The 24450-nt window shown below is 40.6% G+C and overlaps 1 protein-coding gene across 1 annotated transcript in view; it reads right to left on the bottom strand.

The window, feature by feature from the left end:
• Positions 1-3552: 3552 nt before the first annotated feature.
• DAPK2 (death associated protein kinase 2) overlaps positions 3553-24450 on the bottom strand; it is a 45854-nt gene continuing 24956 nt past the window's right edge. The window contains exons 5-13 of the mRNA XM_090148705.1: positions 21212-21350; positions 18270-18399; positions 17565-17613; positions 16879-16905; positions 14569-14721; positions 13166-13211; positions 7275-7364; positions 7026-7106; positions 3553-6558 (exon numbers count right to left, since the gene is read on the bottom strand). Of these exons, the coding sequence (XP_090004831.1) occupies positions 6478-6558; positions 7026-7106; positions 7275-7364; positions 13166-13211; positions 14569-14721; positions 16879-16905; positions 17565-17613; positions 18270-18399; positions 21212-21350 (796 nt within the window). The 3' untranslated portion in view covers positions 3553-6477. The remainder of the gene's footprint in view (positions 6559-7025; positions 7107-7274; positions 7365-13165; positions 13212-14568; positions 14722-16878; positions 16906-17564; positions 17614-18269; positions 18400-21211; positions 21351-24450) is intronic.

Here is a 24450-nt window from a genome sequence, read left to right as displayed (position 1 = left end):
ATCCACTATCACATCATCTTAGTGCAGGTATAACACAAAGCATGGCAAGTGTAGCCATATGAGATATATTTATTCAAGCTGGTACCATCTGTGTTACTCGTGAGCAGTGGAGTGAAACAGAATCAGACTGATATGCAGTCATTCAGGGTCCTGTGTTCCCTCAGTTTTCCAGGAAAGCCTCACTAAGCTCATTTTAGATTAAACCAGGAGACACCAACAAGTACCAGCCACCTGTTTTGGAAGCTGCTTTTTGATTCCATACAACACACAAAGAAAGAAGGAAAGAAGAAAAAAGGGAAAACTTCTCACTTGCTTTTGAGCACCTTGTCCAGTGTTTCAGATCATTCTTATCACAATGCAGAAGGATTTACATAATTCCTCACTGCTCCTGGATGACTCTCGAAGGATGACAAGTGACCACCGCCCCCATCCTTTGAATTGAAGGTCACAGCTACCAGACGGAGAGGAAAAGCACAGATTAAAAGATTACAGCTGACAGTGCTTTCCTAAGGGGACTTCAGACTGAAGTGTGGTGACCATGGCAGCAGCTGTCCAGTGTATCTCTCTGATTACTTGTACATTAACTCTTCATACCAAAAATCAGCAAGCAAGAAGGAAAGGAAACTCCCTTCTCTCCCAGACATTCTCCTCTGCTCCAGCACAAAGACAAACCTTCCTCAGCACAGAGCTCTGTGGTTAAAGAGATCAGACCCTTCAGCAGCGTGGCACTGAGCTTTGCCACACTTGCACAAGCACTCATTACAAAAAGCCCTAACCCCATGGCTGGCTCCAGAGGAAGGTACTTCAGGATGTGGAAACGGAGGCAGATACCTCCAGATACCATTGCATAGTGCTTCTGTGTTGTGTACAGGACTTAAGGGGTTTCCTGGACCAAAGAGAGCATGTGTTGATCTCCTATCCCACGACTGGGGCTTTCCACTGGAAAAAAGTAAGGACTCCAGCTGCCACACAAGAATGATTTAAGTGTTACAGCTTAAAATGCTTATGTGTTGAGAGTGCCTGCCATGACAGGCCAAATGGTTTCCACTTTTAAAGAAACAAAAGGTCACAATTGCTTCAAACCATCGAGACTCAGGAAACCAGTTCTGCGATGCAGGTATCAGCTGAAGCAGGAAAAGAAACTGCAAGGAGAGAAGCACTCAGTGCTCCAGAGAGCAGCAGCTGGAAGGCAGGCCTGGCTCAACCTCGCTGCACGTGGCTGTGACATGTCCATTTGGGCACAGAGCTCCCATCCCCTCCTGTTGGAGCAGGCAGGCTGTTAACACCACGGACTGAATAAAGCTGTATTTATCAACTACGGCAAAAGCCAAGGTGCTTGTAGCTCCACAAGAGCTTATCTCTGCGTAAATAATGCCAGAATACTTTAGACAAGAAAATTATTGTCATTAATACTGTAATAGGGCATAAACTAAAGACCTAAGTCAATTCATACAGCCTGCCCTGCTCACTGATCAATCATTTCATTCACCACGGTCCCATTTAAAATGTAATTAAACTCCAGAAAAATGAGATGTTCTTTTGTGCGATACCTCTCTTGCAGCATCACACATGACACACAGACAGCTGCATTAATTCAGTCAGATAAAGACTACTACAACCACACATCTGCCTGCACCATACCTTCCCAGGTGTTTTCAAGAGCTTAGAATCAATCCCACTTCAAAATAAGACTGGACTTGTTACAAACACTGGAGAACTCACTTCTCCCTGCTGCAGCTTTCCAAGGTCTGTCAGGACCTGAGGACAGACTCAGGCTTAGTGCTGTGATCCAAACTGCATCCTTATGTTGCTGTCTGCCATTTGAACTGTGTAACTGGGTCTAAACTTAATGTAGTATTTTCCATCCTTTGTCAACTGAATGAGAGGCTTTAAGCTAAATATCTTAGACCTTAGAAAGATCTTCCCATGTTTGGAAGCAATCTAATGAAGTTCAGATTCCATACCAATACATTACAACACATTTTTGGCAAATAGCAAGAAAAATTTTTAAAGCAACAGAATTACAAGCTTCCCCCCGACCTCCCAATTAATTATCATATCACAATTTACATATACACCATTACAGAATACCTCCATCAGGCATTTTTAACAAAACATCCAATGTAGTTTATGCAGCTTATTGCTGGGGGGAGGTTAGGAAGTATTTTTGGAACTACTGACATGACACAGTATTATCTAATTTTCCTGACTAGATGCTTCCCACCCTGTGACTGAGCACAGTTCCACGTATGACAGGAAAATGTTACACCTCTGAGACTGATAGTCACACATTGTGACAAACTACTATATAAAACCAATGCTCAGCGATAGCCTCATCACCAGCACTAACAGCAAACTATTCAGAACTCACACCAAAAAAAACCCAGAGCCAGGCAGCTCTCCCACTTCTCCATCTCATCTCAGAGCCAGAGCTCACTCTCCATCCCATCCAGCCTCCCCCAGGCCATTCCTCCAACCACCCTTCTCCCAGCAAAGCTGCTCACTCTCACAAGAGCCACAAACTCTTACCCCTCTGAAGCCTCCATTGCTCTTTACACCTCCAGCTCCTCACAACTCTGCCTACGGACACAGCCTCTGCTTCCTAGTCTAGCTGGCTCCTGGGGCACAGCTGCAGCCATCCCATGAGCACTGGTTCGGCCATCCCCAGCTGGCTCTACTCATCTCATCAGCCCCACAGCCACCCCCAGCTGGCACTACTTACCTTCCCAGCCCCACAGCCACCCCCAGCTGGCACTACTCACCTCCTCAGCCCCACCAGGCTCAGCTCCTCGCTGCAGGGTTTGATGCTGCCTTGCACAAATTCTGAGGTTTATGCAAAGATGAGTGTTGAAATGAAAAACACAGAGAACATCAGCCAAGTCACAACGATCACATGCAAAGCTGAGATACAGAAAACAAAAAACCCTCTGCGTTCTCAACCATTTAGCACTGCTCTCCACAGAATGCTGTCAGAGATGTACGTGCTGCCACGTGCCCATATTTAAGCAGCATTCCCGACCCACATACAGACGTGACAGGAGCAGTATGTTTATGCAAACAGCCACTGATGTGAATCAGGCAGGACCCCCTGTGACAGCCGCTTCCATCTGAAGGGAACAGGTGTGAGGGCACGGCCTGGCCAGGCCAATCCCCTCAGGGCCGTGCAACCCACAGTCTCCCATTTGTAACCTGAAGATGCTGTGAAACACGGGGAATTCTGAAAAAGACCTCTGGCTCTGAGTTTATTTGGTTTTCCATAACCCAGGGAATGCACTGGTGCAGTGAGGGGAAGCCAGCAGGTGAACTGGGCAGCCCCTCACTGAACACACGTCGTTGTTTTGTTTGGGAGATTCCCTCCTGACACCAGAACAGCTTTTCCCATTGCTGCTCCCTCAGAACATGTTACTGCAGTGCTTTGCAAGCATTGAAGAATATTTTTTCTTTTCTGCTACTATATTTTAGATATATATACCAAAAGCAGCTAAGTGAATAATATAATGAAAATTTGTTCGCAATTCCTGCAGGACAATGAATGATATAAACAAGTTAAGCTCAAATTACAAGTATAATTGTCACAATTACAAAAAACATCACAAAAAAAGTGAAGTATAAATATGACAACAAGTATAGAGCCCGTTCCATTCAATCACACAATGTCAAGGAGAGCATGTAAAACATTTAACTAGACCACATAATTTATGAAAACCAAGGTTTAAACATTGGAACTGCTCCACTGAAGAAGCAGCTTGTTCTTCTCAGTCTGCTAAAATACAACATACTACATGGAAGCCTAACAGATGCTTCAACCAGTCCCTGTGATATTGGTTCACAGTGCAAAAGAATTTTAAGTCCAGCAACCTGCGTCCGGTTACCTCAACAGAAAAAGGGATTCAGGCCAGGATTTCAGAAGGCATGAAGAGTTCTGGAACTCTGAAAGCTCTGCGAATAATACACGCAGCTCAGAGTAATTTCAAGGACATATCATCAAGTGCTTCACAGAAATGAATACAAGACCAGATTTCCAAAACACTGAAACACACAACAAATGACCTAAATTAAAAAAAAACAAAAAACTTTAGCCTACTTAAAAGATCATTTAGCATTGTAGAAGTGTGTTGAAAACAAGAAAACAAACAAAAAAATGGTAGGAACACTGTCCCACAGTTAATGTTGCTGCATAATCCAAACCCAGCACTCTGCTCAGCCATGCTGATGCTGAAACAGGACAGGAGTGGCTGCCAACAAACCAGGTCATGCTGCAATGTGTTGACTTCACTGAAAAATGTCTCAAAGCTTAAATGATCAAAGAGAATTAATTTGGAAGGAAAAGAAAACAAACAAAAAACAACAGACGTACAACAGCTCAATGTCCTATGACTACTCCTTGTTTGTTTAATGCATTTTCTAATGCTTAATCTGGGGTATGGGTTGGTGGAGAGAACTACTGAGATAACCCCAGTTTGACAAAGTGATAACACAATCACTAAAAAACATCACACCTCCAAGCCTGGGAACAGGAAAGGGTGGGTTCAGTCTTACTTGGGGTGCAAAGAGCCACTCAAATTTGCTAAGGGGGAGAAAAAACATGGTAGCAGCAATAGAGCTGGTCCTCAACTCGTGTTAAACTGCCACAGCACTCAATTTAAAATAGAGTTCATAAAAATATCGGGCTGGCTGATGATCCATCTGAAACTTCTATCATCCAGCTGCCTGCAGTGAGGTACAGTTTATCAGAACAACCAAAACTATTGGGAAAAAAGGAAAAAAAAAGATGGCCAAAGATTCTGGAGCTGCACAGATCTCACACTCCCTTTTTTCACCAAAATGACCTCATCTTCAGTGGAGATGGGGGAAACAAACAAACAAATACCAATCAAACAAAAATACCCAAATTCCTCTACCTACTTTCTCCTTCCCTTCCTTCAACCTTCTCAATCCCAGTTCACACCTCCCTGCACACCAATTCCCTGCACACCTTCTCCTTTACCTATTTCCTTCCCACTGCTTTTGCCCCTTCTCTACTTCCTTCAATTTACATTACTGTTCTTCCCTCAGATCCTACCTTCTGCCTCTCTTCTGCAATGCTTCTTGCACATTTCCATCCTTTCACACAAGTACTTTCTTGTCAACTGCCTTTCAGCCTCTACCTAAGCAAGTATACAAAAATATAAATACAAGTAGCATAATTTTCCTTCTTCCTAAGAAACTGAAAGACAGGCAAAATTAACCCAATACCAGTTTTCAACACTGGTTTCCACCTTCAGCTCTAAAACCTGAACCTGAATGTGACCACCATAAAACCAAACAAAATTGGCTTCCCTATCAATCTACAGCTTTTTCTAGAAAGCTTGTTTTGCAATTTTTAGTTTACATATTAAAGGCAAAGTAAATATGGATTTTTAATAACTAGTATATTCCAACAAAAAAATAGCCTCATCAGTGCACATTTTTTGGTACCAACTGAATAATACTAGCATATTTGATATAAACTAACGTAGATAAAATGATGCAACTTACTAGCAGAAAGGAGCTAAATTAAAGTGCTTCTTCGCTCAGTTTTCAATGCAAACTCTTTGAATAAAACCCAAACGTATACAGTTTGGGTTATGTGTAAACGACACCTATGTAGCTAGGTGTTAATGAATCTCCAATTTGCTAACAAATTAAAATAATTAAAAAGTCTAATAAAGACTATTTTGGCCGTTCCTTAGGGCTTTTCTAAGTGCCCTGTTTTGGTGAAGGATCCCACCATCACTCTGTAAAAATGTTTTACTTGGTGTACAACAACCTCCAAGCCAGTACAGATTTTTTTTTTTTTTTGGCTGTGCTCATTATCCGTGGCAGCTGTGTTAGTCCTCTTTCAATCAGCCAGATGATGGCTTCAGAACAATTCTTATTGGAATAGAGAATTGCTGACTGCCAGGTTTGTGAAGGCAAAGTTATGGAGTGCAGTGGCACAATGGTTCTCTCTTCAACGACAGCAATAGCAGAGCGAGTACTGCCCACAGCAATCAATAGCTGCCATACCTGCTATCAAATATTTATGCTATTAACAAATACAAAAATCATAAGAAAATTCTTTAAGACTCGATAACAATTTCCCTGACTGAAATAATACACACAAATTTAATCACTGTGCAGAATGTGAACGATTCTGCAGTAAAAGTACATCAAGCAGAAAGCCCGCATCCTGAGTAAAGTTGATATCAGAAAGACTGAAATATCAACAGAAAGCTCAAAATATAAAAGCACTCCAGTAGAGCCTGTGCTGTGGCACTTCCCTGAAAATCTGGATCATCAATTTTCTAAAATGCTCAGAAGACAATGAATAACATTATCCAGCTGTCGGTGTCATTTCAGAAGTAAGAAGCATCATTCCAAGGATCCAGACGGTGAGGCAAGGGCTGCTGTCAGAGCTGCTTTTTTCAGAATGGATGAAAGTTTCCTCTGTTTCTTGCCTGTAGAATTCTCATTGCACTAGGATATACTGCTTTTCCTCTGATGAGCAGCTTCTCTTTGCAGAAGATCCTCGCTGTCACTTTCACTTTCACAGTTTCTCTGAAATAAAAAGGCCATGGTATTCCAGTCACATAAATGAGATACCATGCTGCTAAATAGTCTGATATAATCAGTGTATCATTTATAGAGAAAAGCAGAGGTACTAGAAACACCAGTTTCATTGCAGGTTATGCTCACTGAAGGGTCCCCCATCACACAGCTGGTCATGAGGGCTGTGCAGACTTTCTCCACACTTGCTCATTTCTCAGTTGGACAGGTCAGTCACTGCTGTCATATCCAAACAATGTGCAGCCTCCAAGCTGCTCTTATGTAAAATAAATGTGGCTAGCACCTGTAAGGTTTGCAGTCACTGTTTCTCCTTTCTCAGCATTTCTGGCATAACACAACTTACAGTAGCATTAACAGCATACAAAGGATGCCCAGTTTCTCACCCCAAACCATTAATGTCTTGCAAATTTCAATCCACAGTAAAATTTCATTTTTTTCCCTTTCAAGAATGTACCTACCAAACATTCATCCTGAATTAGAACCTTTTTCACCAGAGAACGAGATAAGTGGTTGCATAAGGAGACAATGCTGTAAGAAAGCTGTAAGTAAACAGAAGAAAGAATGAGAATATGAAAACACCAATACAGACACATCAAAATACATTTCATTCGTCTAAGACATCTTACAATTTTACATGTGTAAGCTCTGCCTTGCCTGCAGATCCCCATCAGCCCTACACAAGCAGGGTGAGAAGCTGCTTGCCATACCTTCCACCGCCTTCTGGCATACTGCCTTTTGAAGCTTTCCATGTTAACAACAGATTCTCGCCGTACCAAAGCTTGCTGCTTGTCCAATGGCTGGAAGATAAGAGATGGCAATTTTATTGCATGGCTCCCTTTGATGCATGAAATGCATAAGATTCTCCTTATTCCTTGAAGCTGGCTGAAAATAACGTTGGGAAAGCTGTGGATTCGTACAGGTATAAGCAGAAGAAAATATTAAATCAGATCCCACCCTGCCCATCCCTGTCCAGTCAAGGGATCCATACCCTTGATTTCAAACAAAACCCTAAAACTCCTTCACAGTCAGCAGTCTGCAGCTGCCCTGAGTGCTGTGCTCACTTCTAGCCCCTCAGCCTGGCACAAAGGGTGCAGTGCAGGGCACAGGCTTTGCTTCAGCTTCCACTTCTGCCTGCTGCTTCATTATGATCCCCAGAAAAACACAAGCAAACAGCCTGGAACAGCCTTAGCAGCCCAAGGACAGAATGCATGACAGCCAAGTAGAAGAGGGAGATAACTACAGTGACTAGAGGATGCTAAGGCAATGCTTTCGCTTTGCAAAGCCACTCACTGCAACACCTTGATTTCCTCTGACTGGAGCTCACTTCAGCTGGCCTTTATTCACATCATTCAGGAAGGCACTGAGAGAGTTAACAAAAAGCTCTACACGTGCCTATTGGAAAGGAGGTGGAGCTACTATGAGCACAGGAACAGCACTGCTGCCCAGAGCTTTCTCAGGGGTGATGGCAGAGTAGGACTAAACCCAGCACCATCACACTATTGGGTCTCATGCTACTTTCAGAATTTTCACTTCTTTTTTTCACATTTGACCCCCTACAAGGACGCTGTCCAAAGATATATTAGAGCCTTCTCCTAACGTCCAGTGTTGGGTATTTCAGTTTATCTAGAGACTATTTCTCAGATGATGCTTGCCCTGAACCATGTCTCACTCTGGTGTCAAAAGGTGGGGACTCACAGCCACTCTGGGCAACATATTCCAGTGTCTGACTTCTCTTACAGTAAACAAGTTTGTTTGATTTTTCAGTATTTACACGGAATTTCCTTATTTCAGTTTGTGCCCTTTGTCCTGTCACTGGATAACACCAGAGAAAGCCTGGCTCAGTCTCTTTTCTCCCACGAGGTAGTTGCACAGATTGATAAGCACTCCCCAGGCCTCCTCTTGATACCAAACAATCCCAGCTCTCTATTTGTCAGCTCCAATCCCTTCCACCAATCTCATTCCAAGATGTTTTGCTGAAAATATAAAAACTAAAAAGTTTAGCTGTCATTTAATATTAGTTACCAAGACATACACTCCAGCATATCTGAAGACAGCTTAGTCTTTGTGCTTTAACCATCCTCAGAATATGAGAGCACAAGTCCCTGGCACCTCATCAGTAAATGCATGAGGAAAAAACTGCAATATCTGGTTACATGGCAAGGGGCAGGAGAGGAGGAGGAAAGCAATTAAAGATGTATACACACAAGAATTCAGACATGTGTCCAGTATTTAGGGATGTCACCCTGGTGTTAACAAACAGATATTCTGCAGATGCTAAAAATGAAGTACCTTTCAAATCCAAAACCACATCAACGTATGCATAGGCCAGACAATTGTATTTGGGAATGACAAAAACAAAGTTCAATACTAGATCTGGTAAAAGAAAAGAGGATGGGAGACAGCTCTTCAACTGTTATGGAGTTTAGAGAGTCACCACCATTTTAGCAGATTTGATTTGCTTATGTAGGGAGCAGCAATCCAGAAATACTTACACTGAACTGGACTAGAATGCAATCAAGGCAGACAGCTGAAAGAGAAGGAGTACCAAAGGAGAGTGGAAAAAGGACCACTGAAAATTTTCCAGCAAAGCAGCGTTTATGAGACAACAAACTCACTTTTCTGCTCAGACGCTAAGGGTATAACATTTGTGCAAGTCAGAGCCAAGTAATCAGCTAGGCTCCTTTCCCATTTAGATGAACACAGCACTCCTGGGTGTCCCCCCACCACAGGGACACATAAGCACTGAGTGCATTTCCCCATGCTGCAAATAGCTAGCATGGTACAACAAAACCTTGTAGAATCAGTCTGAAGTGGAAAAAATGTCACAGTCTAAATGTCAGCTATATAACGGTTTTCTGAGTGCCCTTTTGGTAGCAGAGCCACCGCCAAATCGAAATAGCTTGCTTCACACTGCTCCCAGCTGTTAATAACTATCTCTCAATTGCTGAGCAGCATGCAAACAATGACCCTGTCATCTTCTCAATCATCAGAACACCTTCTCAAAAACAGTGTGTTATTTACCTCCTTCAGCCCAGAGAGCACTGACCTCAAGGACTGAGTCACAAAAATATTGACCTCACCCAAACGCTCAGGAACAGAGTGGCCTCATTTCATGTTCCTTCTCATCATGTCAGTGCATTTGTCCTCAAGAAAATCTACACAAATCAGAGGATGTGAGATGACAGCTGAGGGAAGGCAGACAGACTCTTCACTGAGGGTCTTTTATGCAGATACTCTCAGTAGTCTTTAAGTTACTTCTGAAGAGTTGAAACTCTTTAACAACAACAAAAGAAAGTCTGATGTTCCAGTTTGTCTGGACAGCATCTTCTGCGTCTTGTAGCTCCAAGGAGCCTGCAGAAATGATGACTGAAGCCTTCAGGGCCAATCAAAAGCTGAGACAGTTAATGTTTCCAATACTGCTTGGCACTCTGGAGTCCAAAAGTCCCTGGCCAACAGCATCAGCATGTGAGGGACATCTCCTGGCTATCTAAAATTTTACCTCTTGTGCAAAGCAAGATGCCACAGAGCATGCTCCATCCTCCAAGTACCATAACAGTGTCAGCATCACCCCTGTTGAGCAACTGTTTCCAGGACCCTTCATTTCCACCAGCCTCTGTATGTCTTCACAATGACAGTGACAGATTCAAAGTACCCTACACAAACTGGATCAAAGTATGCTTTTATCATTTTTATCTCAAAGTAGGTAACAATGTTATGAACAACAGCGGTTCAAATTCAGTAAGATCATTAAATTCTCCCCTTCTAATACATTTTGAGATGGACCTGAGCACGGATACAGGGAAGCCTGGCTACTACCTCTGTAATTCCTGTATCTGTGTAACAGTTATCTTGAAACAAATTCAAATAGCTAAGCAAAGAGGACATAAAGTAGCTGCCCAACAACTCTTCCCAGTACAAAAAAGCCCCACAGTTCCTTTTTTTGTCACTGACTACATAATCAAGGAAGAATTGCCATCTGCATAAAGAACAATTTACTGGGTCTAAAAAATGATTCAAAGTACATCTGTGAGTACACAGTATAATCAGTTGAAATCTTTGAAACACAAGTCAGGATTCAAGTTTGGGCCAACTTTTTTCTTACTTTCTAAAACTTAAAAAAAAAAAAAGCAACTTCACAGCAAGAACGTTAGTCGTCAATCCCACATGGCATATTAAATTAGTTGTGGTTCTGTCTCATTATCCTTAGCGTAGAAAGCAAATCAGACATGTATGTTACTGCTTATCATCACTCACATTTTAATATTGGCACTGCAAAATGATATACACGGTAATTTGATCAGTTCATTACAAACTCATAATTCTGTCTTTGGAGTAAGTTTCTTTGGTATGGGACATGAAACTTCACTGAATTTTGAACTGAAGAATTAATCATTAGCTAACACCTGATGGCAGAAGATCCCAATCTGAATTACAGGCCTAAAAACTTCATCTTGAAAAGCCTGATTTTAACTGTTCTTCAGCAGCAGCCATTCTCACAGAGAATTTCCACATACTAAACTGCTACTTCATTTACTTCATGTTACAGCACAAATTTAACCTTTGCAAATACTTCTCCCATCTGCTCTGTAGGACTGCCCACAGCAGCTCTACGTGACTATTTCTTTCATCCAAATGGAGATGCTATCATTCATTCTTTATTGGTTTCTAGGCACCCAGCCCAGTAAATACAGACTGAACTCTCTTCTCTGCATTCATTACTTAGAGAACTTCAGGAATTGTAATATATGATGAAGTATGACATAGGAAATGCAAAAGGATGCAGGGTTAGCTGTGGTCCATACTACAGTGATAACCCAGTTCCTGTAAGTTCAGACACCAAGCATGGGAAAGAACTTAACACTACAAACTTTAGCACTGGGAATTTATGGTTTTGGTCAGCAACTTGTGCAACGCATCAGAATTTCTGTTTCAGTTCTAGGTAATGTTTTTGTGTGTAGAGATTATGCACTGAAACATTATTATTTTTTTTTTTTTACTGTTGTACACTGAGAGAGGCAGCAAAGCCTGCATGAAACCTGATGTAGAACATTACTGATTTGATTCTGCTACACTAAGATTCAGCCCTGCAAGGAATTCTTCACAGCATGATCTGTTTAATAGGTCCGTTAGGGATTCGTTGATGTCTTTGTTGAAAACAGAGTCAAAGTTTCCATTCACACAGGCTTCATTTCCATTTTCCAGCTGAAAATTACTCATCAAATCCTGTATCCACTTAAGATCCTCAGAAAGCTCTTGACTGAGAGATTCATACTGACTCTGCAGAGCAGCATATTTCCCAGTTATGACTGTAAGACTGGCACCTACAGTCTTGATATCATCTTGTAGATGTCTTTTCAGGGATTCAGTTTTGCGGAATTCATACTTAAGCTGAGACAGCTTATGCCTCACACTTTCATTTTCTTCTTTATACCAAGCTTCTTTCTCATTATAAATGGAAACCAGAGCATCAATGTCCTCCTGCAGAGAATCATGGGATGCAGCCAAAGTGGTGACCTCTCGTTCCATAAATGAAATGTCTTCTACTACTTGGGCAAAGCGCTCAAAGTTGATGTAGGTGTTATTAGGAGGCATACTTGAATGGCATTTTATGGTGTACTCTCTCAGTCGTTTTGTCTTGAGCTGTGTGTTCTCAGCCTTCTTGTTTTCTTCGACTTTTGTTTCTTCCTTCAGCTGGTGAGTCTTCAGATAGAGGAACCAATATTACTGGACATTTACAAGACAGTGCAGTAATTCAAACTCTACACAAAGGATGCAGCCTGAATTTCCAATCTGTGGGAGATTCTTTTCTCCCACAGATTTTCCTTCACACGTTCAATTAAAAAAAAAACAAACCAACAAAACAACAGGAAAAAATGAATGTAGTAAGCAATGTGCATTCATTCCAACATGGTAAGTTGAAGTACCAGGGCCTCAGTTTCTTTTGTTGTTAATGTTTTAATCAGTCATTCTCAAAAATATCAATATTTGTAAGAGGAAAAACAACAGTCCTGAAAAGGGTCCACTCAGTGCTTTTTGCAGTGCGGAGCAAAAACTGGATCACTGTGCATGCTGAGATTATCCAAAGGTATTTTCTATATGAGATTTACGCATCCACAAACACAAGCAACATTTATGATGAAAAAATCCATTCAGACACAAAAGTCAGCAAATCAACACATGTGGTACACACAGTTACATTACATTCTGAGGTAAATTATATTTCCACACTGGCTGTGATCAACTCCCAACTCAAGAAAGCACTAAATCTGGGATATAGTGCTTACCATGCAAACAGAGAAGGATGAAAAAATGCAAAGCACAGTCTAATGTAGGACACTGTACATGCAACAAACATCAAAGCTTTGTTCTCCTCTTTTTGAAAACTACAATAATAAAAAGTCATGAGTAAGGTTTGCAGAAATCCCAAGATTCAGTCAGACCCAACCAATTTCCTCCCAGTACATCTCCTCTTTCAGATGTCAATGGTCTCTAGCTACACAGAGGTCAGATTTCCAATTAACACATCAATAAGAGTGAGAACATTATCTCTGCTCAGCTCACAGCAAAAAGCAAGATCTCCTTTTTTATCTGGTCTTACCGTTATCCACGGATGAGACAGAGCTTCCTGAATTGTAAGACGTTTCCTAAAAAAAATAAACAAAAAAAGAAATACAAAAAGTACAGATTTGAGTGAGAAATACCTTGCACACAAGTCCATTAGCCTTCTCTTTGCCTATGTATAAGCAGTAAAGCATTTATCAAGATAACTTCAGGCCTAATACTGAAATCTCAGCATTATGTTTTTCCCAAGGCATGCTGTTTGTGTGTTTACCAGTAAATGTTCAGTAAGAAGCCATCCCCATTCCAGACAATTTTAATTCCTTCTTGACTGAAATCTGTATTTTTGTGTACTCTCTTATAAAAAGTGATATTATTCATCCTACAGGCTTAGAGAATAAATTATTTCTATATACCTTTAATATGACTGTCTCTGAATCATGGTATACAATGTTAATTATATCAAAAGTGTCTTCTAGAGTGCAACAGGACATCATTCCTGCCATTTCCTGAAAATAGAATTTGAGAGGAATACTTCAAATCTTATCCAACATGATCGATCCTAACTTCTTCCTGCAGTGTAGCAGCCCAGTGAACAGCACCCTATCACCATTCAGAATCAAAGGCAGAAGCACCACATTGCTCAATAACATGTGACAAATATCAATGTGCCTGACTTGTCTTTTTTATAAGGAGGTTGCTAGACCTGTGCTAGCCTCTCATCAAACCCCACCTACTCTAACCTATTCTAAGACTGCTGCAATTCCTCGGGCTTGACCCAACAGCTTGCCTCTTTCTAATATCATTCTTTTATCCTAATGAAGCCACTAGAAAGAACTGCAACAGCCTGACTTCCCTCTGGGATGATCAGGGTTAAGGGGAAGGAGATGCTACTTCTGTGTGCCCTTTATTAAAAGAAAGAAACACATTTAAAAGACCGTGGTTCCCAAGGACTGAGAATAAAGCTCTGAATAGCTGTCATGCAAATCCTGGGTGATTGTAGTGGATGCATAGAGACAAAAAGAACTATGCCAGTAGGAGCAGATGTAAAAACAAAGTGTTCTTGGACCACAGGGAACATATTACAGGATTGTGTCATGTCCTTGCAGGCAGTTCACAGTAGATTGAAATACTGGAGTGGTAGTTACCTAGAACTAAAGATTTTGCATACCATTTTCAGCCCTTTACCTACACATTGTTGTACCATTTTGACTTTGGAGAAAATGCAGTCATGAAATTGAAATTTAACAAAGGAGATTTCGGTTCCTTTTGTTAGAGTTTGCGGATGCTGTGATTCACTGTGGGCACAGCAGCAGAACTCTGCCTACCATCTTGCCACTGAATGGCAACACACACTGCAGGGAAGGCTTTGCAGATTGCAACAGGAGGCTGTTTCACAGATTTATCTAAGACACCAATGAACAATTCTGAGTTTTCACTTACCGTGTATCTTTCACCAGGAGTTTCCGAATAAAATCTTTTGCCAGGTCACTGGTATTGCTGAAAAACTCTTCGTCGAATTCATAATTCACAGCTGTGATGTTAGCGAGCGTTTCTTGTTTAGTTTCTCCAAGGAAAGGTGATGCACCACTAAGCCTAGATAAACCATAAAAAAGAATCAGTAGGAAATAGGTCCCCTAATTCAATTACAGTGGCTGTGTACTATACCCTGAGGACATCTGTGGATCTCTGTATTGTAGCAGCCATGCCACTTGGGAAATAACAGGTCCAGCATCTGTGATTCTGAATCAGACTCATTCTGAAAGTCTCTAGGGCAGCACTGAGTGCTCAGATAGACATGCACAGATTCTCCCATTCTGAATATCTCACTGAAGTCACAGTTTGTCAAAACAGGAAAAGCTTCAGCTGAGGAGAGCATCTGTCACTATGACTCCACAAACACTACCAGCCAGAAGCTTCTGTCAGGTCAAGCAGACAAATTTGTATTTCCATTCATTTTCATCAGGTAGGAAAAATCCTGCCTGCAATTTTCTGTCTGCAAAGCTACTGACAAGTTCCCTGTGCAGTAAGTTCAGCCAGGAGATGTTTCTCAGATGGAATCACAATACAGTGTGTGACCAGAAATCAGGTGTGGCCTCGCTAGAGGTCAACCCTGTATGGAGGAATGGGCACACAGCTCATTAAAAGGAATTCACTATGGAACTTCAGTTGAGATAGAATCCAACCGTTTCTGATCAATGCAAGATTGCATTCTCTTGGCACTTTCCTCCAACTGTATGGATATAATAGAGGTATTATAATAAAATGGCATTCAGTAGCATTTATTTAGACAGAAAAAGCTTTCATTTTGATTTGTCTACTCTGTCTCTCTCAGCTGTGACTTGACAACTTTCATCTTTCATGACTATTAACCTTTTCTCCACAAAATTCAAATGTCAGAGCAGGTTCATTGCAGACTCCTCCTACCCTGCCTTCCACTCCTCTGAACATGAAGGCATGCAAATCTGGTTTATAGGAAATTTTATTTATAATGAGCAAATTTATTTCATTCCTGTTTAAAGTTGTCTGGACTATTAAACTCATCTCCTGTGCCTTGTTTTGATAGCAAAGCTTCAGGATGCAGCAGGCTCAAAATAGGACCATGGCAAACTCCTGTGATCTAAAGTGAGGGTTTGAATAAAAAACTGCTATACAGATCTTTTACTTTGTCTTTACTTTCACTATCAAGTTGACCAGGGATTCAGAGGTAAGCAGAAGAAGACATAGGATCATGTGTGTCATTCAACCCAGTCCCCAGCTACCACAGCTTCACTCACAGAATAAGCATTTGAGCACAGAAAAGTTTCCTCTCCTGCTTTAATCATATAATGACACTGACATTGCTGGCACAGTAAGGCAACACAAATGAAGCTCTCCAGCTGTTTTTGATGCTGTAAAGTCTGCCCCATAGGCACAGTCAATCTCATTTCTTAACAGGTTCTCCACCCTCCCTCTTAAGCTATTGCTCCGTTTCAGTTAGTCGAAAAGAAGGTGACAAGAACACAGCTTTCATAAACCACAGGAAACTTGTGAAAGAAGCAGTTCCACAAATTGTCAAGCTCCATCTTAAAACTGTCTCGACTACTTGCTTCCAATATGTCAATAGAATCTCATTTATTAGAGTTTACATGCGTTTCTCATAAGCATTTTTTCTTGTGCTTACTGACTGTGGTGATATTCCCAGCCAGCCTTTGCCCCTCTACCTTTAAGAAGCCCTTTTTAATGCTGCAGATGAGCAGCATTCCTACTTCCTGGATCAACCACCTCTGCTCCTATTTCAGCTTAAATTCTTCATTTTGAATATGGGTGACCATATTTATATAAACTAAACTGCTGCCTTTACAAGCAGTTTCAAACTTCTCTGTTTTCACCAGAAATAACTCTGCTTGTAAATGCTGCTATTATACTTTATGTTTCTATTCTCTCCACACACTGGTACTTCAACTACTCTATGTCCAACCAACATGCTCGGGCTTTTCTGTCCTCTATCAGATCGTACTGATGAGATCTTATAGGAACCTGAAATGCCCAACAACTTCAGAGCCAGTTGTTCTTCATCTGGTCATAATGTCCCTCTTAATTTTTTTTATGCTCTATTTTAAAATTTGAAAAAGCTGAGGAATAAGTTTTTCCATTAGAGTATGTGTGTGCAGCTCCTTTCTTGATTGACTGAAGGAAAAGCTGTTCTGTAGCATTAGTGCATTAGAGCTTTAGGAACACTTCTACATTAATGAATGAATTGTCTGTACTCACAGTATGTAGGTGATGACTCCTATGCTCCTGAAAAACAAAGGAGATTAATTGCAAAGCTTCTGCACTATCTGTATTCTTTTCAACATATACAATACAGAAATGGCTACAGTACTGCAATACAAGCAGGAAAGCTCTCATTATTTTAGATAACAGCCATTATCTAAAAGATACTTTCATTGAAAATGTGAATTTTACACCAATACTCATGTTTTGTGGATATCTGAAATCACTTATTTCTGGGAGATATTTACCACAGTACCTACCAGAAATACACAGAAACAGTAGGAAGGGTATTTTGTTTGGGGTGACTTCTTCTGGCTGCATTCTCAGCAGATCAGATTAGTACACAGGTCTCCTCTGCATGCAGTGCTCTTATAAATAAAGCTGTCACAGGCACTGCAGGAACATGTTTTCTTTTGAGAGTGCTCCACAGCAGTGGACAGTGGCGAACTGTTAACTCTATAATGGCCATTATTCAAATTTTTCACTGTAATTTTGAAGAAGTTAACCAGTTATCTTTTCAGTAAAAGTAATTCATAAAAAAATGGAATGACAGAACAAATAATATGTAATCATTACACTTAATTTTGTTTTGCTTAATTTGTTGCAGTAGAATAAGATTCCCTTCAGAGAAGAGTAGGAAAAATTGTCAGGAGAGCAACCTGGAAAAGAAGTTAGAAGCTTACCACATATCTGCAGCCAGCCCCAGTGGTTCATAGTTCACTATTTCTGGAGCTGTAGAAGATATTAGAAAGAAAAAAAAAAAGTAGGTGGGAACAGAAAAAGACCAAAAAATGGATGAGTGCTGTCTGTGTGAAATCCTATTATAAGAAAAAATTTCTTATTTCAAAGCATCACCATGTAAGACAGCATGCAAGGGAAAAGACCAAGGTAAGATACTGAGACAAAAAAAGGTGTCTCTAACAGCACTGAAATCATCTCAGGTCATATTACAGACATGCTTATATGGAATATGAATTATAATTCTCTATTTTCCCCATCACAACCCCCAAAATTCAAAATGAAACAAATGGAAAGTAGAGAGACAAATTAGAATGATGATCAATAAGCAATAACAATAAAATCAAGTGGAAAAATGGAAGGGAGAAACAATGGGAGGCACTTTGTCTAGAAAGAAAGAAAAGAGGAACCTGTGTAATTGTGCAGCAACGCACATAGCTTACCTGTCCCAGGCAACAGTAGAAAATTATAGAAAATTATAATTTGTACTGCAGTGTTTCGCAACCTCAGCCTTGAATTTGTCTCTAAACATTTATTTGGCAACAACTGACTCCCACAGGAGTAGCCCATCAAGCATACAGAAAGCCTAACAGAGAAAAATAAAGCAAATCTCTAGATTTAGGTCACCCTGATACAAACTGGTCACTCACCTACAAATTCTGGAGTTCCAAAAATGTTTTTAAATTCAACTCCATCTTCTATTTTGTGAGCCAGGCCAAAATCAATGAGTTTGATGTGTGGAATAGGAATATTCTTGTCGAGAAGCATAATGTTTTCAGGCTAAATAATAAAAGATAGATATTTGTTATTATATTATCTTAGAAAATAACAGATCTACACCTCCAGTTCTCAATTTTTTTTTTTCCTTCCCATATACAACACTACAGAACAAGAAACACATGCCCTTGCTTAATCATACACTCTTTTGGAAAAGGGATGACATCTCAAAAAATTTGACATCAATGAACAGACCAGAATTTTGCAATAGGAAAACAAAACTGATAATATAATAAAAATAAAAATAATAAAATAATTCATTCTTCCTCTTGCAGTCTTTATTCTCACCTCAAGCAAAATCTTTCTATCTTCCCATTAAGCTCATCTTAATGATGACTGTTGCCAGGATAGAAGCAACATATCCTTGTTTCCGCACTGCTGTATTTAGTTCCCTAATCTGATAAGATATATAACTATATTATTATCCCAGCAGCACTGTGATATAACATCAAGTGGCACTGCGGTGCATCTTGTCCTCTGTTAAATCAGAAAATATGTCCTTGTCCTGAAAGGCCTCCTAGGAAGATGCCAGGCCCTGATGCCATGGATTTGCCACTGTTCTAACATCAGTGCCTACTTAACAGCTAGAGGGCAGCTGAAGCAGTGCAACTACCTAGTACAAAGACAGCATGCACTTGCTCAATTCTGAAGGAGAGCTACACAACTGAGTATTTTGCTGCACTGTTCTTGGAATGTACACTGAGAAATCCCATTATTTCTGCCCAGCTGTTCCTAATGTACCATAGCCTACTGGACAATGTCTTAGTATATGACTCTTAACACATCTGAACATACTTAAGGAAGGTAAATAATCTTTTTTCCGGAATTAAATTCACACCTGCAACAAGAAAACCCAGAAAGATCTACAGGATTTGCTGCCTGAATAATCCTTAAAATGGAAAGTGTAGTGATTAGTGGTCCTATATCATGTATGACAACAAGCTATTAGAAGAACATGCAGCATTTCCTACAGATTCAGGGCAAGACTCTGAGCCAAAGCTAGAATAACTTTGATATTAGACCTATCTTTACCTCAGTCATAGACTTTGACTCTTTACTTTTTGCCAAATGCAATGGATATTTCTTTTTTTATTTTTTTCAATTAGGTTTCTCAGCATTAGTTACTCCTTGCCAGCACTTATTTCCCAGGTTTCAGAATAAACTGCAGATTCAATTATCTCCGATGAAGAGCTTCAATGCATTAATTTTTCATAACTTAATCATAAGCTCAAGAGCAATGGTGAGACAATTTGATTCACTGCTGGCAGCTGCCTGGCCTTTTCAAAGCAGATCCTAACGTGGAAGTGTCTCCTGCTAACATACACACTCACTCAGAGCTGTACTGGGAAAGAAAGCATATGAATAATTTATTGTCATAGCCTATTTTAGCCTCTGGCTAACAAGTCTGGTTTTCTTCCATGGATCTAGGGCATACATGCTCCCTGCAGATAAGTGATGTAAGTTTGTTTGGAGCACACAAAGCAGACTGAAATGGCAAGAAGTCACAGCCACAGCCCTGTTTTATTCCTTAAGGTGTGTAAGACACTGCAGCTCCACTGTAATTGATGGAGCCTTGATCAGTGATGAGATAAATATCAATTTTCTTCCGCCTGATCAGACCACTGCTTAAAAAAATACATGTCTAATTTAACACTAGTAAAACCCCAGGAAACAGTCCTATTAAATTCAAGAGACTTAATCTGTGAATATGTTTTAGATAACTTGATATCCTTCATCAGTGAAATGATTCCCCACTTATCCTTTCTCATTTCTATTTTGCTTTTTTTCTGTAACATCTCCACTGACCACCTGACATCACTAGCATTACATATCAAACGAGCTGCTAGAGATCAGTATGGAAAAAGTTACATTTATATTCACACAACTTCATGCCACTGGATATTATGCTGTTGTCTAGGATAAACAGTGAAAACCTTCATTCTTTGGCTTCTAGGTTCATGTAGTAATTCCAAAATCAAGTGTACTTCCCCTTATCCCCTCATACATCTCAAATTCATTTTCACATTCCCCCTGAAGATTTCAGTGGCAGTTTATTTGGTTAGATGTAATCTGCAACATTTGCAGTGACTGCATACGTGCCAGTGGCACTCACTTAAGACTAGGCACTTTAAAACATTAGGCACACATTTAGCAGAAGGAATCTGCATAACTATGTTGAAAACCTAGGAGGAGTCAACCTAGAGGACACATATCAGTATAGTAATTAGTACTAAACTAACGTGGATTTAAAGTCAGGACAAGGAACAGGTAAAGCAGTAGTACAGTTTTTCTTCCTTTTTCCTTTATTTTCAAACGCTTCCCTTTCTCTCCCATTCTTATTCAATCTTCTACTGATCAACAGTATTTGGAAAGTATTTCTGAAAGCAGTAATGTCTGAGGCAGCCAGTTCTGTATCAGTGGGTTTGCTACTGAGAAAGTACTTTATTCTAGCCTCAAGGATTCCATCCCCAAGGATGACAGACTTCAACCTTCAAATAAACATGTTCATCTTGGCAGGGCACAATCAAGTGTCAGACAGTCTGCTCTGCTTTGATTAGGCTAGGACCAAGGCTATGGATGCCACTTGACACAGTACACAGAGGGCTCTGTGTGATGTGCTTTCAAAGCCTTACATACTACTGAAGTCTTTTTGTTTAACCAAACTGCACTGGACAACACATACTTCACATTATTCTAAACACAGTGGAATCTACAAGCAGTAACACTTGTCTGTAGCTGGACCCTGCTCATCTCAAAAAAGGTACAGTCAGTCATCAAAAATTAACAATAATAGTAACTAAATCAGCCTCTTCACCTTTAAATCAAAGTGAGCAATTTTCTTAGAGTGAAGGTAATTCACACCATCCAAAATCTGCTTGATGAATCTGGTTGCTTCCTCCTCACTCAAAGATTCCTTCTGTGCCAGGAAGTCAAAAAGTTCTCCTCCAGACACCCTGCAAAACACACCAGGAAACTTCCCGTTATCAACTGTGTTCTAGGACATAAAATAAGTGTAATCAGAGAAAACGGAAGTAGCAGAACTTCCATATAGAAAAGTCCACCTTTACAGACAATCTGCAGCTCTGTGCTCTGGCCTAAGGTGTGCCAAAACTGCCTTTAGCTCCCTCCCCTCCAAATGAAGGATTATCTTTCCCTAATGCATTGATGCTGCAAGGTTTGATTCATCAAGGGTTATGAAGGACCAAAAAGAGGTGTGCTGTCTGATAAACCTGCAGACATATTGCAGTAGGTAGGCTTCCACATTAACTATTCTAACTGCAGTTTTCCAACATTTTTGCTTTGGATAAGACACGGGAAACAGAAAAATTGCAGTAGCCAACAACTGCTGAATAGCTGCTTACCAGCTGCCATCAGTAACATGAAGCAATGAGATCTGCCAGCAAACTTCTGTCTTCTTTCCAGAACAGCCATTACAATGGCTGTAGAACCAATACAAATTCTTGCCTGACATACACTGACAGGAAAGCATTTATTTTGTGCTAATTAGTAAGCAGATTGCAGCAGCTTGGAAGGTACCCAAAATTGTTGTTTCCAACCAAGGGAGTGCTACAAGTTAATATGAGTTCTCAAAAATGAAATTCCATATGTATTTAGTACATACAACTATTTCTTTTGTCTCATATTGAGAGCCTCAGTGCTACTTTTTCCATACATCATGAAACAGGATTATCTGGATAATGAATTGTGCATTGTTTGCAGTTGTTATTCACATTTACACTTACATTTCTTGCCTTCGGTTCACACTCATTGATAATCTATCGTAATTCAATTTTTCTCTTGGCGGTCGTTTCTCAAAATGGTTGTTTCTCTTGGGCTGAGATGTACCACTTACCTGCACTCACCACTCCAAGTCAAGAGCAAGACTTGAACAATCCAAATTGTTCCAAATTAGGAAAATTTAGCCCTGATGTCTAATGAGATAGCAGTAAAAGAACTCGCAGGTTCCAGTGCTTTGAGTTAACTGAGTGCTGTGACTCACAGGCAAGTTAGATCACACTGCCTGTGCTCTGCAGAGGTCTTTTATGCAATCAGTCATTCCTCTGACCCCAGGCTCCTTTCTAACACTGGTGGTGACAGACAATGATTCTCTACTCTGCCTCATTGCAAACAAACTACTGTGAATGGTCACAAAAATTGCAAGAAGTCAATAGCAAACCCCATGTCAATGCCAGTTTTTGGCTCAATTCTTAGCTTCCACTGGTGCTGTGGATGACAGCATACTACACCATTCTGTTTTGAAGGCACTGATTTACACAGTGCCTAATGACCTGCCTGCCAGTTATGGGACATTTTTCCACAGTTTCCACATTAGCAAGAAACCTTCTATGCAACATGAGGCAGGGCATTTCACCTACCCTTGATCTGTAATTGTTGCTACAAAGTGGGTGGCAAACAAAAATAAATGACTCAGGAATGTGGTACAATAGCTGCTCCAAAAGTAATGTCTCCTGCTTCATTATGTTGGCCCACAACATCAGAGGTGGATGTTGGTAGCATGGAAGTAGAATGTGAACCTTCCCCCAGATATTCCAACATTACTTCCAGAGTGGTTTACATACTTACTCTTACTAACTTTGTGTACAATTTATTCAAACCTCATGTTAATGAGAAATCATCACATCTCTTCTACTGAGTTTTCCTTTAGATTGGTCTCTTAAGATCTCTGCAGCTCAGGCTAATGTCTTAGACTTTACCACATGACACTGGAGATGTATGCTGAGCTCTGATCTTCAGAAAACGAAATGCTCATGTGTTTGTTTTAAGAAATAGCCCTTTGCTGGTAAAGTAGCAATGGGAATTCAGACTCTCTGAACCTTTTTTTTTAATTTTCCTTATTTGTTTTTCTGTTGTGTTTTGTACTTTGAAAGTTCCCTCTGCTAAATTTTCTGGCATTCCTTTGTACATATATTCTCTGACATCCTTAGTACAGTCCTCTGTGCCAAGGGAATGCAAAGGGAATGCCTTTCATAAAGTGCCTTGGGATCTGTGCTCTCCTTAAGCAGTATCTTCTTTTGCAAGTGCTGGTGGAGAGAAGGCTGAGCTGAAACATTGTTAGGCCCCTTCAGACAGAACTTATTATTAGTTCTCATTAAAAAGCCTGCCATGAGAAGCTTCTACAAAGCAAAAGGGAGAGAGAGTAGAGTGCCTTCATGGTTACATTCCAGAAGGGTAGCAGAAAGTATTCCAGTGCAGCTGGCTTCCTGCTGGCAGGGCCAGACTGCTGCAGGAGGTGACCGCTGGTGTGTAGTTTGAATAGAAATAATTAAGGAAACGAGAGTTGCCTGCTCTCTGTACACAGATTTCAGCAGAGACCAGCAGATCTCACTTACAGATTCCTTTAATAACTGGTCGCAGCTGCAGTCATTTTTTCAGCTAACTAACCCTACTACCACTTGGAATGCAGACAATGTTCTCTGGCTCCTGAAATGCACAGCGTAAAACAAAAGCATTAAAAAACTCATAACTCCACTGCAGGTTGCAACATCTGAACATCCAGACAAGTGTGTTTTCCAAATCAACACCACAAATGAAAGAGGGAGTGCTCCTTTCTTGGGGGACTTCATCTTACAAAAAATCCCTTCTTCCGGTCTCATCTCTTTCTCTCTTATCACGTCACCTTTATTTCTAAGGAAAAGAAAGAAGCAAGTGGATGACACTTTGCTCTTCCTGCGAAGTCCAATAAATGATAAAGCTGCCTTATTTCTTGGGAACGCTTCCTAGTAGACGAGTCTGATGTATGAATCAGAGCTGCCTTTAAGCCACTTTCGTTTTGGCAGAGCAGCTCAAGGCAGAAACCAAGAGACAGAGAACAGCAGCAAGGTCACCAAAAGGTGTGGGAAGCGTAACCCTGGGCAGCGTGCACACGGAAGGGCAAACTCAGGGCATGCCTAGGTGCACATTACAACAGTGAACTAGGCAGTGCTCCTTCTGCCCCTGAACAAACCAAACAGCATCTGTAGAATCTGTCCCCACATAAAAGATACCACTGTCAGTGGCAGCACAGTCTGATTTGGAGAGTGTGTCAACACTTAA

Source organism: Phasianus colchicus, chromosome 12, assembly GCF_987193195.1.
Source record: "Phasianus colchicus chromosome 12, bPhaCol1.hap1.1, whole genome shotgun sequence".
Classification (NCBI taxonomy): domain Eukaryota; kingdom Metazoa; phylum Chordata; class Aves; order Galliformes; family Phasianidae; genus Phasianus; species Phasianus colchicus.
Note: the sequence above shows the minus strand (reverse complement) of the source record. Positions and strands in the feature narration are given on the sequence as shown.